This window comes from Cynoglossus semilaevis, chromosome W (genome assembly GCF_000523025.1).
Source record: "Cynoglossus semilaevis isolate Cse_v1.0 chromosome W, Cse_v1.0, whole genome shotgun sequence".
Taxonomy (NCBI): Eukaryota; Metazoa; Chordata; class Actinopteri; order Pleuronectiformes; family Cynoglossidae; genus Cynoglossus; species Cynoglossus semilaevis.
This window is the reverse complement of record NC_024327.1, coordinates 2,469,924-2,483,057: the sequence shown is the minus strand read 5'-3', so window position 1 is coordinate 2,483,057 and position 13,134 is coordinate 2,469,924. Positions and strand designations below refer to the sequence as shown.

Here is a 13,134-nt window from a genome sequence, read left to right as displayed (position 1 = left end):
TGGACGGGAACCAGCTCCGACGGCGACCTCTGAGCCTCGGCCCGAACAGTCAGCAGACTCAAGTCAGGGTTCTGATGCTCCCCTTCCACAGGTCTTGGTCTTCCAGGATTCATATTCTTCTTCTTTTTTTCTTCTTTGTTATTGTTTACTGGTTGATGTGATTTGTTTGACAGAAAATGTATCTCAGTAATCTGAGGCAGCCGAGCATCCTACTTCGTGTAGATTCGCGTTTATAAAAAAATTCCCATTCTGAAGATGCATTTTAAAATCCCCATATTTTCCAGACTATAGGTGACACCAGAGCGCAAGTTCATTTATTTTGTGGTAACATTAATTTCACAAGAAGCCAAGAACGAATGCTAAATCTGGACAACACAACAGCCGAGAGAACGTTGGATAAATGTATTAGCGTAACATGCTAACAAACTGAAACCATTCATCCTTTGTTTCCAACAACATTTCCACCAACTCTTGTCTTCTACTGGTCTGTCGTCAAACTCATCAGCATCAGTTCCAGTTAGTACTGTTGGTTTCTTTTGTGCTTCTACACTATACTGTCGTATTACTTTTTGTCTTTCTGGTTACATTTTGTTTTTGTATTTGTATTTTTAAGGACATCTTTACTGTTTATTTGTGCCAGCGTTCAGAGGTGCAGCAGCATTCAGTTGTCAGTGTTGACAGTGCCCTCTTGTGGCCATAGTTGATATTGCGTACATTTTAGAATTAGCTGCATGTCCAACCAAACATCTTAAAAATAAAGTCAACTTGAAATACGGTACTTTAAATGTATTGTTTGGATCCTACTCTGCACCCTAACCTCCAGAGAGATTTGGTTGGTAGGCAGAAAACACTGTGAGAATTCTGGGACTCACTGACAATCAAACTGCCAGAATCAGGTCCAGTCAGTTTGACGACGAAGCCGAGCTTTGAGCGAACGTCGGTGTCTGTCGTCATGATGCGTTTGACCAGGACAAAGTGTTGCTTTAACTTCAACTCCTTCTGTCTTAAGGTAATACCATGACTGTCCCCTAGGCTCATCCCTCCCTGTTTCGCCAGTTTCCATACAATGCTCCCTCCTCCTGCGATTGTCACCCATTCTTCCCCACTCCGCAGCACCACTCAGGCAGTTGTACAGGTCGGCACTGAGTTTCGGACTCAATCGTAACACCAGACTGGCTGTTTAATACCCAGTGAGAAGGAACCACGTCTGGGTTCCTTCACAAACAGAAGAACTTAAGATGGAAGAGCGAAGAGCGGAGTGAATAGAATGGTAGAAAGGACACCTCTCAGAGGCGTGTTGCCTGTTAAGACCCAATGTGGGCTCAGTCCTGTCTAATTTGGCCCGGTCTAACACTTGTTTGGTTAGGCCAAATCCAGTCCACTCTGGCCTGCTCTGGTCTCAGTGGGAGCCAGACCAGGGGTTTTTAGAAGAGTGCTTTGGAGCCCTGCTTCTCAAACTCTGACCAGGCGTCATTCAGTTCCATGAAGATCATTTTAGAGTATTGCTCATACGCCTGCCCGGCTGCCTGCACGGAGGAAAAACACAGGTGACTTAAGCAGTGCCGGGGGGAAAAACAGACAACTCACACACACAAGCACAATGGAACGTAGTTTTTTTGATATGGTACCTTATCTGGATGCACCACCAGCGCGGCCTTTCTGTAGAACTTCTTCACCTGATCAGGAGTCACCAGGTCAGCCATGCCCACGGGCCTCCAGCGGGTCTCACCCTCCCACAGCACCATGTGCAGAGTCGAGAGCAGAGCTCTGATGTTCCGCTCCTTTCCCTCGATCCAGTCCAGGATCTGCCGTTGTCAAAAAGACCAACCTTATCACAGACTGAACATAAGAATGTTTTAATTCTATTTTTGTTTTTCATTTACCTGTAATTTCAGTGGATCCATTTCTCTGGTGATCTCTTGTCTTCTCATTTCAGCGATGGTCCTCGGTCCCTTCCTGTCGTTCTTGGAGGCGAAGCCCTGAGTGGACAGCAGGTCTTCGAAGTCGTCCTCCTTCACCTTTGGCTTTGGGCCTGCATTACAACACAGCAGAGCACTGAGCACGTATATGTGTGTGAAACTCAGTCTGTTCGTGAATGTGTTCCCAAACAAAGGAAAATTTGCAATGCCATCAGAAAATGTGTGTGTGTGTGTGGGGGGGGGGGGCAGAGTTGCGCAGCATAGCTCGTAGGACCAGAAAAGAACAGAGAAGACAGCGACAGAAATGTTTAAGGAGACGCTACAGAAATGTGTGTTACTAGACCACATGTAAAACTCATGGCCCGTGGGCAGAATCACATCATTTTATGCGGCCCCCCAAAGATTCACGTGTGTATAAAGGCTGTATAAATGACCCTGTAGTTCCATCAGCAATCGAACCTCCAGCATCGACTACTTTTGTTTTCTTACCAAACCCTGGGCTCCGTATTCCTCTCTCCTCTCTCCCACCGATGACGCTGGAGAAGTTGACAATGTAGTAGGGTTTGCTGGGCTGTGTGCCCGCAGGCTGAGACGCTGCAGAGGGTTTGGGTGCAGGACCAGATCCAGACATCCAGGGTTTGTTCTGGGCTGTGGCCCCTTTACCGGACTGCCAGGCATGGGCCTGAGGCTTGGTTGAGGAGGACGTAGACGAGGAGGAGGTGGATGAGGTCGCCTTCGAAGTAAAAGACGGCCCCGAAAAATTACTACTGGATGAACCTGTGAGACATAGACAAAATGGAGTCAAAAAGTTCCAAGACATAATGCTGATAATTTAATTTATGGCTCAAGCTAGACCAGAAGAACAGGAGTCTCACCTGGTAAAGTGGAGCCTAGATTTCCAAGGTCAGCAAAGGGGTCAAAGGTCTGAGACTTGGCCTTTGACACTGAGGACATACCAGCAGCTACAGGGAGACCACAGATGTGAGGAGACGTAATAACTAACAAATTAGATATATATTTTTTTTCTCCCTGGTAATACTCCTACTCCTACATGATGCTCCTCCACCTACCAGTATTGGTGTAGTTGGGTTTGTTAGCTGACGAGCTCATGCCTTTAGTGCTGCTGGTCGCCCAGCTGTCCCATCCGCCCAGCAGGTCAGGTTGGCTGGCTGATGATGTCATCTTTGGAGGGTCTTTAACGAGCTTATCTGTGAAGACACACGTGAGCGAGAGACACAGATGAGCTTCTGTTGACTAGTTAATCGAGATCGCAGTTAATAACATACTACCGTGATGGAATTATTAATATGCAAGAATGACAATAAAAACCTACTGAGGTTAAGGAGGCTGGTGTTAGACGCAGCAGTTGGGTTCCCGTGGCCAGAACTAAACCCGCTGGTGGCAGAACTGTCAGAACCCAACAAATCAGCCTGCTGAGACGAACCCACACCGATCCCAGAGCCAGATCCCACTCCAAAAGGATCAAACAAATCACCCATGGCTGCAGCACATACGGTAGGATTGAAGATTAACGGAAGACGTTTACGTCAATACAGTCGCTAACTTTAAAAAAAAAAAAAAAAAAAAAGTTCTTTGGTTACGTTTTGAGTCTGGTGCTTCTGTGAAGAACAGATCTTCCTGTACTGCCCCAGTCTGTCCAGAAGAGGGCGCAAACAGGTCATTTAGGAGGTCACTGTTACTGGAAGCAGCTTTCATACCTCCCTGAACTCCTCCCTGAGCAGAGAAGGAACTAGCAGATTGAGGGTCAGCGTTCAAGCCCAGGAGATCAGCCGTGTCACTAACAGGTGGTTCCTGGGCAGCAGGAGGCGCAGTCAGTTGGTAACATGAGAAATGATGGAGGAGGGAAATTTTTTCGGTTGCACAAAATGAAGGAGACGACGAACTTCCTTACCTCAAAATCAGCATCAAACAGTGGTTCACTTGGGTCACGTGACAGAGCCTCTCCACTGGGGGCAGAGTAGGATTCTCTTTCAAACTGATCATTCAAGTCATCCTGCTTGTTCACAGTCTCAACGGCGTGGCTGTCAGAGACGTCCTGGTGGCCACTCCCATCTACAGGTAGAGAGATGTGGACATATAGATTGACGACTTTGTCACCAACACTTAGACCAGGAGACTCCAACCTTTTTGAAAAACAAACTTCCCAAACAAAGTAATAATAATCAAAAAGATCTGGGACACAACAGAACCCATTCGACTATCACTGCAATTTTAGCTGATCGAAAAAGAAAAGTAACAGTACATCTTTTGACCCTCTTGTTGACTAGTTGTATTTTTAGAACATACCCCACGAGCACCTTAGGTGGACCATGAGGGCTACCAGGGGCCTCCGGCCCCCATGTTACTCTCTAAGGTGAGAGCAGGAGATGTCAAAGTTTGAAGGTTATGAGAATAAACGATGGATGCACCAATACTTGTATCAGTATTGTACTGTATTCATTACTTCTACTCTGATATACCATAGCTCTAAATACACTAATATATCTTCTCCGTTTACATTATAGTGGGAAGACGAGGAGTTCACACCTCACAAAGTCAATATTTTGGTGGGACTTATTGTTTGTTGTACAGGGTAAATAGTTCTACAGAATTCAAGAGACAGAATTTCCAATTGAAATGAGTGGTTTGTATCAAAGCTCTGCTCACTTTCTGTGCAAAACATGCTGAAAGATTCGTTTTATTTATCTTTATTTTTTCTTAGTTTTGTTGATCTATAGTCTAATGTGACGACACGGTCAGTTTGAAGACTTTTTCTTTAAAACGGAAGGATTTGTTTCCTTTTGGATTCAAATTTAAAGATTTTCTGTTAATAAAGAGAAAATAAACGTCGCTGTAAATATTTTTCTACTTCAGTCCTCACTCTGCTCTACTAGATAGGCCTAGAAGGGTCAGAGTACCTAACAGGTATTTAGTTAAACAAATACGCACCGTCCCAGTCCAGTGTTTGGAAGAAGTTGTTGGCATTAGTATCGGAGCTCGCTGGAGATTCTTCCTCTTTTGGAACGGGCTCTTCTGGATTCTGGACAGGTTGAGGTGACTCGGAATCATAAAAGGCTGAGGAACCCGGCTGACGGGGCAGCTCTGGTTTACCTGTGGTGAGGGTGAATTCAAATACACAAGTACAATTACAAATGAAAAATATCTCTGAAGATGTTCAAGGGAACATTATCATCCAAACTTAAACCCTTTGGAATGGCTTGGTTTTTGCCGGATAATCCCAACTACCAAATTTGCTGAGGACCTCTTGCTGTTCGTCCCGAGAGGAGAAGAGGATTTTGGGGTTGAGGCCCTTGGTTTGGAAACTTTCCCACGGTGGTGTCTTGGTGCTGGGTCTGTCTCTCGGTTCCACCTCGATGTCCAAGTTTACCTGGAACAAGTCGGGGTATTTCTCCTGGATGTCACAGGCGTCCAAGTCGTACCTGACAGCGAAACGGGTTGAAACGACACATTAGCCAATAAAAAAAAAAGACAAACGAATAAAGACGTACATACGATTACAATAGGTCCATGTGCATGAACCCAGGTACGTACTTGGCAAACTTGACATTGGTTGCATTTCTTGGCACAAAGCCTGTGTGGAACTGGATCTGAAACATTTTCATCGATGCCATCTGCAGCAGAGCAGAAAAAAACAGAGGCTTCAGCGGTGCCTAACCCTAACTCTAACCCCTAACCCTAAACAGTTACATTGTATAAAACTAGGACTAGAAAAAAGTCAAAGTGAACACTTTAGGACAGGGTCTCATATGTTTTTTTTTTGTTTATTCCTATATTGTAGATACTGTAAAGATACAACAGTGTAGAATTAATGAGCAAAAAACAGTTGTTTTTTTGAAAAAAGTCAAAAGCAAAATTAAATCATTATTGAAATCTAGTTGTGGGCCGAATTTGGGGAAGAACGCTGTCCAGAAGTGGCCCGCGGACCAGGAGTTTGAGACCCCTACTGCATGGTATCACTGTCAGTGAAGAGTGTCAGACCTTGGCCTGTAGACGGCCCCCCAGTGTAGACCGTGCATGGTAGATGACCACCAGCACGTCTCCCTGGACAGTTATGTTGAGAGGAATCTCTGCTCTTCCGTCTTCGCTCCTAAAATCCCTGAAAGAGAAGACATAAATAAATGAGCATTTCTGGCTTATCAAAAGAAAAATAGCAATGATAAGAGCGATTAGCTCATAATTATCATGTTACCATTAGCACCCTTACTACTCATCTGAAATGGTTGCTTTCATTTGGAGAGAGGTTCACCAACTATATTTGTCAGAGAACCAATGACAGACACCTCAGTGGTCGGACACTCAAATAAAATGAAATAAAATTGACATTTTTGTCTAATTTGTGGCGGGCCGGATTGGACAGTTTAGAGGACCGGATTCGGACCACCAGTTGATGATCACTAACCTGGAATTTCTTTCAGTGCCAGGATATGGACTTTTTTGCGCAGCTAACAAAACCTTTTGAATAGTTCGACTTACTTCATCCTTTCGTACTCCTGTGACGTGGTAAGAACCCTCTCATCTCCGACGTAGACCTCGCAGAACGGCCTGCAGCCGTTGCGCTGCTTGTTGAACAGAGGCACAGGTGTCATGGTGATAGAGTGGATTACTATAGGCTTGCTGTGAGGAATGATGGGCTCCTCCGCCATCATGTCACACATGTACTCGATATACCTGCAACAGGCGAGGGGGGGGGCAAGTTTAGGACCATGTAGGAACAGTGGAGGGGAGGAAGTTTTGTACCTCTTATGTGAGGGTGCGATTCCAGGTGGACAGCGCTTCATAGAGAACATGTAGACAGCAGCTTCAGCTGTTGTGAAAAGGCGACAGCAACACAGGAAGGAGCAAATGGCCACGGCCGACGCTGCTCTGCCGTCCTAGGGGGGGGGAGAGAGAGAGAAAATTACCCACTGACGTCATGATAATATATCATAATGCAAGTACTCCCATTGCAACATGCAACAAAACCTTCATTTCTCAGGATACTTTACATCATTGTTCCCCAAAGACTGGGTTGCGATCCTCAGGTGGGTCGCAAGAGGTTTTTTTTTTGGGCTTTACATAGCTTTTACAATTTGTGCTGAGAAAACTGGGTTGGGGGTTTATGATTGAGGTGGACATGTTTTTTTTTGTTGCCACCACATACTGGCCCCTAGTCCGTGTTACTGCACTCTGTATGTATTCTAGCGCTGAAGATACAGTTTACTGTTCCTCACCAGACAGTGGACTATACAGATGTTCCTCTGGTCTTGTTTCAGCCAAAGATGCATGTTTTTACAAACATTGTAGAGACTGCGGAGGTTGGGGGCACGGCGCACCTGCCAGTTACACTCAGACACCTGCACAGATAAAAAATATAGAAAGGTGAATAAAACTGAGTGTGAAGGATAGTGTGTACCTAATCTTAATCCTTACCCTGACCTAAACCTGGTCCAACTCCAAACTAAACCTGACAATACTCTCTTCCATAGACCTGAAAAATGTCCCTACAAGGTCCCCACAACAAAGCATGTCCCCACAAGGATAGCCAGACCTACAGTCGACTAGGGCTGGGTATTTATCCAAATGCTGGGATATTGATTGATACTGACTCAGCATCATACAAAAATAATCCATTAGAGTATCAAATACTGATGAGTGGAGAAAAAGTGTTCTGGTGCCAATTCATAAGAAGGGTGATGCACAGAGTTGTAACAACTACAGAGGGATAAAGTTGATGAGCCATACAATGAAGATTTAGGAAAGAGTAGTTGAAGCTAGGTTGAGGCAGGAAGTGGAGATTTGTGAACAACAGTATGGTTTCATGCCTAGGAAGAGTACCACAGATGCAATATTTGCCTTGAGGATGTTGATGGAGAAGTACAGGGAAGGTCAGAAGGAGCTGCATTGTGTATTTGTAGATCTAGAAAAGGCATATGACAAAGTGCCAAGGGAGGAATTGTGGTTTTGTATGAGGAAGTCAGGAGTGGCAGAGAAGTATGTTAGTTTGGTGCAGGACATGTATGAGAATAGTACAACAGTAGTGAGGTGCGCTGTTGGGAGGACAGAAGACTTCAAAGTGGAGGTGGGACTACATCAAGGATCGGCCCTGAGCCCCTTCTTGTTTGCTGTGGTGATGGACAGATTGACAGATGAGGTCAGACAGGAGTCCCCATGGACTATGATGTTTGCAGATGACATTGTGATCTGTAGTGAGAGTAGGCAGCAGCTAGAAGAGAACCTAGAGAGGTGGAGGTTTGCACTAGAAAGAAGAGGAATGAAGGTCAGTCGCAGCAAGACAGAGTACATGTGTGTAAACGAAAGGCAGAACAGTGAAATAGTGAGGCTACAAGGAGCAGAGGTGGTGAAGGTGCAGGAGTTTAGGTACTTAGGATCAACTGTTCAGAGCAGCGGAGACTGTGGAAGAGAGGTGAAGAATAGAGTACAGGCAGGATGGAACAGCTGGAGAAAAGTGTCAGGAGTGATCTGTGACAGAAGAGTGTCAGCTAAGGTGAAGGGAAAGGTTTACAGGACAGTGGTGAGACCAGCCATGATGTATGGTTTAGAGACAGTAGCAATAGGCAGAAGACAGGAGGAGGAGCTGGAGGTGGCAGAGTTAAAGATGCTAAGATTCTCTTTAGGAGTGACAAGAATGGACAGGGTCAGGAATGAGGTCATTAGAGGGACAACACAGACAGGAAGGTTTGGAGAAAAAGCTAGAGAAGCCAGATTGAGATGGTTTGGACATGTGCAGAGGAGGGACAGTGGATACATTGGTAGAAGAATGTTAGAGATGGAGCTACCAGGTAGGAGAAAGAGAGGAAGGCCAAAGAGGAGATATATGGATGCAGTGAGGGAGGACATGCAGGTAGTTGGAGTCAGAGTAGAAGATACAGAGAACAGGGAGAGATGGAAATCAATGATCTGCTGTGGCAACCCCTGAAAAAAAGGGACAAAGCCGAAAGAAAAAGAAGAAAGATACATATATGTATACATATGTGTATATATATATATATACTGTAAATTTATATATATATATACATAAAACATCTGAAAATAAGGTATCAGCACAATAATCCTATTACTATGTACTGTATGGTGTACAAAAGTTAAAAAAGTGCCCCTGTGGCCGAAATCAATTCAAAAATAATGCATCACCTATTTTTCTCTGCAGAATATACATTCCATGTGACTAAGCAAATCACCGTCTCTTTCACTTCCTCTTCCTCCCTCCCTCCCTCTCTCCTCCCCCCTTCCCTCCATACCCTGTTGTTGAATCGTGACGGTCTGTACGATCTCTCGGAGAGGTTGTAAACGGCGTAATGTCCAGCATGACGTGAATCCAAAAAGAGACGGACGTCCTCAATGTTGTTTTTGATCGCTGACTCAACCCCCTCTGCTGGAAAAGACATGACTGTGCACACACACACATACAAACAGGAGCATGTAGATTACATAAAAAGTTTGCCCTCCACAGATCACATTATCATAAGCTGAGTGAGCATATCAGTCATGTCAAGGTTTCTCTGTTTATAACATGGCAGTAATAAGTTGTGTGTGCGGGTGTTGAAAGGTCATTAGCTTACCTGCTATCCTTGACGTGATGTAGGAAATATCCAGGTCGCCTTTGGCATAGCTGTGTGTACACAACATCTGATATAAGTAGAGAACGCAGGCGGTGGAGTCAGAAGAACAAAAACACAAACTGATATGAGAGAGAAGAGAGGAATCAAACGATCAGACAAAAATCTGAGACTCTACACTAACACAGACGCTAAAACGGCTGGGTAATGGAAGGAGCACGGAGACGGAAAATAAAAAATCTCAAAATCTTCACCAGTGAACTTCTGGAGGCGAGTGTCAGAGGGAGTCACAGTTTTGAGATCTGCTACGACACTGTGTGATGTTTGATACGAGCAGATCGGAAGGACAGTGCAGGTGGAGATGGTTCGGGAAAAACGCGCTGAGGAGAGACCACGGAGATATCAGACAACGCAATGTCAAGTGCCCAGCAGGAGGAGAACCCCGGAGGAGAACCCCAGAGGAGACGGGAGAGGGATAGAGTAGGTTAGACATGAAGATGATGGATGTAAAAGAAGAGGAAGAAGGAGGTAAAGAAGAAAAGGATGGAAGAGAAAAAAAAAGAGAAGAAACAAAATGCTGCTGGGAAAATTATTTGGAAATAAAAAACACGGAGGAGGAGGGCGGATTGAAATAAAAGCGGTCAAAGTTGGCACGTCTTGTAAAAGTTACTTGACTTAAACTGAACCTCAATCTTCACAGAACACATCCTGATCAATAGAATCTCATCTGCATAGATGTGTACCATGTTAGCAGCTAACCGTTAGACTGGTAGAATTTACATATTGATCACTGCAGTGTTTGTCTGTATTAGGTTAAAGGTGTAGATGATGTCACAGGTGCCTGCAGAGTTTAGTAAGCGATGACGCAAACGGCGTTCTTCACACAAGCATTCATTCAGGAAGTTTTTTTTTTTTAGAATTCTCCTCAATCTTCACTCAACTCCATCAGTAAAAGACAAGTATAATGTTAGGATCTTGAGCAGCAGTACACAGCAGAAGGTTTTTTTTAATTTTTTTTTTTTCTCACTCCAAGTCAAACACAAACTATGGACAGGACAAACACAGAGCAACGCCAGAGCGGATGCGCTGTACTGAAACATATTTACCTGGAGTTTCTACATGATGGACACATATGAGGACCATGAAGGATTGGGAAAGAGAAAAGGAAAAAAAAAACCAAAAAAACGACCAATGACATAAAAGGATGATGACATCCACATGTTCAACGGAGACATTGACCGTGATACACACACACAAACACAGGGAGGGAAGGGGGGAGAGAGAGCGAGAGCGAGAAAGAGAGAGAGAGGGGGAGAGAGAGAGGGAGAGGTTATATCAAACTATTAAGCTACAGATGTAAACTACAACAAGTGTATACTAGGGAGTATTATTCTCTCTGAAAATACTATACAGGAGTACTGCAGTGTGAAAAGATATTCCCATTGTTTGTGGGTGTAGAGTGACATGGACTATACTGTGACAAAGTATTGATCGTCAACTCACTCACTTAGAAAGATTTGTACTCATTTAGACTAAAAACACACAAAAAAATTGTACTTCTCTGTTGAATATTTGTACATGTTTTAATTGTCATAAATATGAAAATGACTGCATCATTTCATGACCATCCATATTTCTTTAAACAGATAATGTCTCTGTACATTCATTTTGTGTGCCTCCCACTTTGAGAACCACATTGCTCAAAAATGCGGGGAAAAAATAAATCTGGGGTACAAAAAAAGAAAATAATAATATTATCTGGTCAGTTAAAGCTGACCACAACAGTCAAGGTCAATAAGTTAAAGCATCGTACCTGGTTACTGACTGGATGACCTTAGAGGACGTGTCCTTGATGTTGGTCAGGAAGCGCTCAGTTCCTCCTCTCAGGATGTCAAAGAGTCCGCTGCTGGCCTGATCGGGATCGTACATTCCTGAAGGTTTGTAAAAAAAAAAAAAAATTCCAGGTAAGGTTTATGCAGGGTAAATAAACACATTCTAAGCCCCGCAGCAGATGGTTGACAGTCAGCGCAGAGATCCTCTTAATGAACACTTCACTGTCTACTGTCAACTGACTGCCAACTGACTGTCAAGCTGGAAGAACAGAATTAAAATCCAAAGTTTACAGATGGAAAACTCCCATTACTGTCATTTGAAGCAAGAAAGTGAATTATTAGTCATTGTGACACAGCACGCCACTGCACACAACAACAGCAGTGTGTGGGGACGGTACCATGCTCAACACGGACACACAAACCTACAACCGCAATAACAGCGCCACCCTCAGGCCAAACTTAGTTCAGCATTCTCATCCATGAAAGAAATCAAACAGCGTCGTCTTACCTGCATTGCTGTGGACATTATGGATCTGCATCGTCGGCTGTGCTCCATTGTTGCCGAACCCGCCGTTCTGCTCCAGTAGCTGCAGACATTCACATCCGTCATACACTGGACGCCAACAGTAGTAGGCACTTAACATGGTGATAAGTAGGTCAAAAAGGGTGAAGACAGAACTGGGGAAAGGATTAGGATTAGATAAGGATTTATCTCAGAAATTGGTCCACAAACTAAGTCCACAGCGTCTGGTCATGTGACGCAATTTGGTACAACACCAGTAAAAAGACCTTTAAAACCTGGATTCATCCTGCAATTAATTAAAATATTGCCCTGTAAAATCTCAGCATTTCGGTGTGTGAAGTGTAGCCTCGATGTTGCTCTCCGTCTTTACGAGACCTACTTCCATCTTCATTCCCTGCCCTCTCTGTGCCCCACCTCTCTGTGTCACTCTAAAAAGCAGCAGTAAATGGTGGTAATGGAGGAGGAGGAGGAGGACGAGGAGGAGGAGGAGACAAAAGTAGATTTCTAATCTTCTTAGGGGGGAACCCCCCCCCCCCCAATCTTAATCAGGAACTGTCAGATGTTCTGCCAGGCTGCACACTGTTCTCAGTCTCAGATTCTGGTGAGAAGTCACACATCTGTCACAGAGCCTGTATTTAGTGATTGAAGTATTTCAAGTGAACATGGAAATACACAGTAACTTGTCCACTTTGGATTTTCAGATATCCCAATATTTCCACTGCCTGGAATTTACTTCTAAGCCATGGGATGTTATTTGTGGCTCATTTACACAGCTGCTAAATCAGATTACGGTGAAAAACTACCTTAGATTAGACGGTGGTTACTAAGCAGCTGTGGCCGACTGATGAGACCAGTGTCTCAGTGACTATGGCTGACGACTAGTCCTCCACTCTCTGTGACTCACTGCTTCCTTGGATCAGTCAGGACCTTGATCCCAGCTGAATGTAGAGGACACAGACTCTTTTGTACCAGCCACTGTGTGTGTCTGTGGATGTTAATTGTGAAGCTGAGCAAGAGTAACCACATCAGTGAGTGGAGTTCAGTGTGGAAATATGGGTGCACATAGAGCTTTGAGTATCATTTTAAAAAGTCTGTCTCTCTTTCTCTCTCTCTCTCTCCACTCACATACAGTAAATATACACATACAAACATATATATACACATACAAACATATATATATATACATACATGTATACACACGTGTATACACACACACACGTGTATACACACACACATGCATACAGGCATGCATGCATACAGGCATACAGGCACATACAGGCATG

At 44.2% G+C, this 13,134-nt stretch overlaps 1 protein-coding gene across 1 annotated transcript in view; it reads right to left on the bottom strand.

Annotated features, from left to right (window-relative positions):
* Window positions 1–137: 137 nt before the first annotated feature.
* The window catches only part of LOC103396948 (cyclin-G-associated kinase-like), a 28,671-nt gene continuing 15,674 nt past the window's right edge, over window positions 138–13,134 (bottom strand). Inside the window, 21 exon segments of the mRNA XM_008335190.3 lie at window positions 138–1,526; window positions 1,629–1,805; window positions 1,884–2,032; window positions 2,409–2,696; window positions 2,795–2,881; window positions 2,990–3,127; window positions 3,253–3,420; window positions 3,521–3,731; window positions 3,832–3,992; window positions 4,869–5,030; window positions 5,166–5,359; window positions 5,472–5,551; window positions 5,919–6,036; window positions 6,414–6,608; window positions 6,678–6,811; window positions 7,151–7,273; window positions 9,179–9,327; window positions 9,500–9,549; window positions 10,603–10,611; window positions 11,310–11,427; window positions 11,837–11,915. Of these exon segments, the coding sequence (XP_008333412.1) occupies window positions 1,425–1,526; window positions 1,629–1,805; window positions 1,884–2,032; window positions 2,409–2,696; window positions 2,795–2,881; window positions 2,990–3,127; window positions 3,253–3,420; window positions 3,521–3,731; window positions 3,832–3,992; window positions 4,869–5,030; window positions 5,166–5,359; window positions 5,472–5,551; window positions 5,919–6,036; window positions 6,414–6,608; window positions 6,678–6,811; window positions 7,151–7,273; window positions 9,179–9,327; window positions 9,500–9,549; window positions 10,603–10,611; window positions 11,310–11,427; window positions 11,837–11,915 (2,892 nt within the window). The 3' untranslated portion in view covers window positions 138–1,424.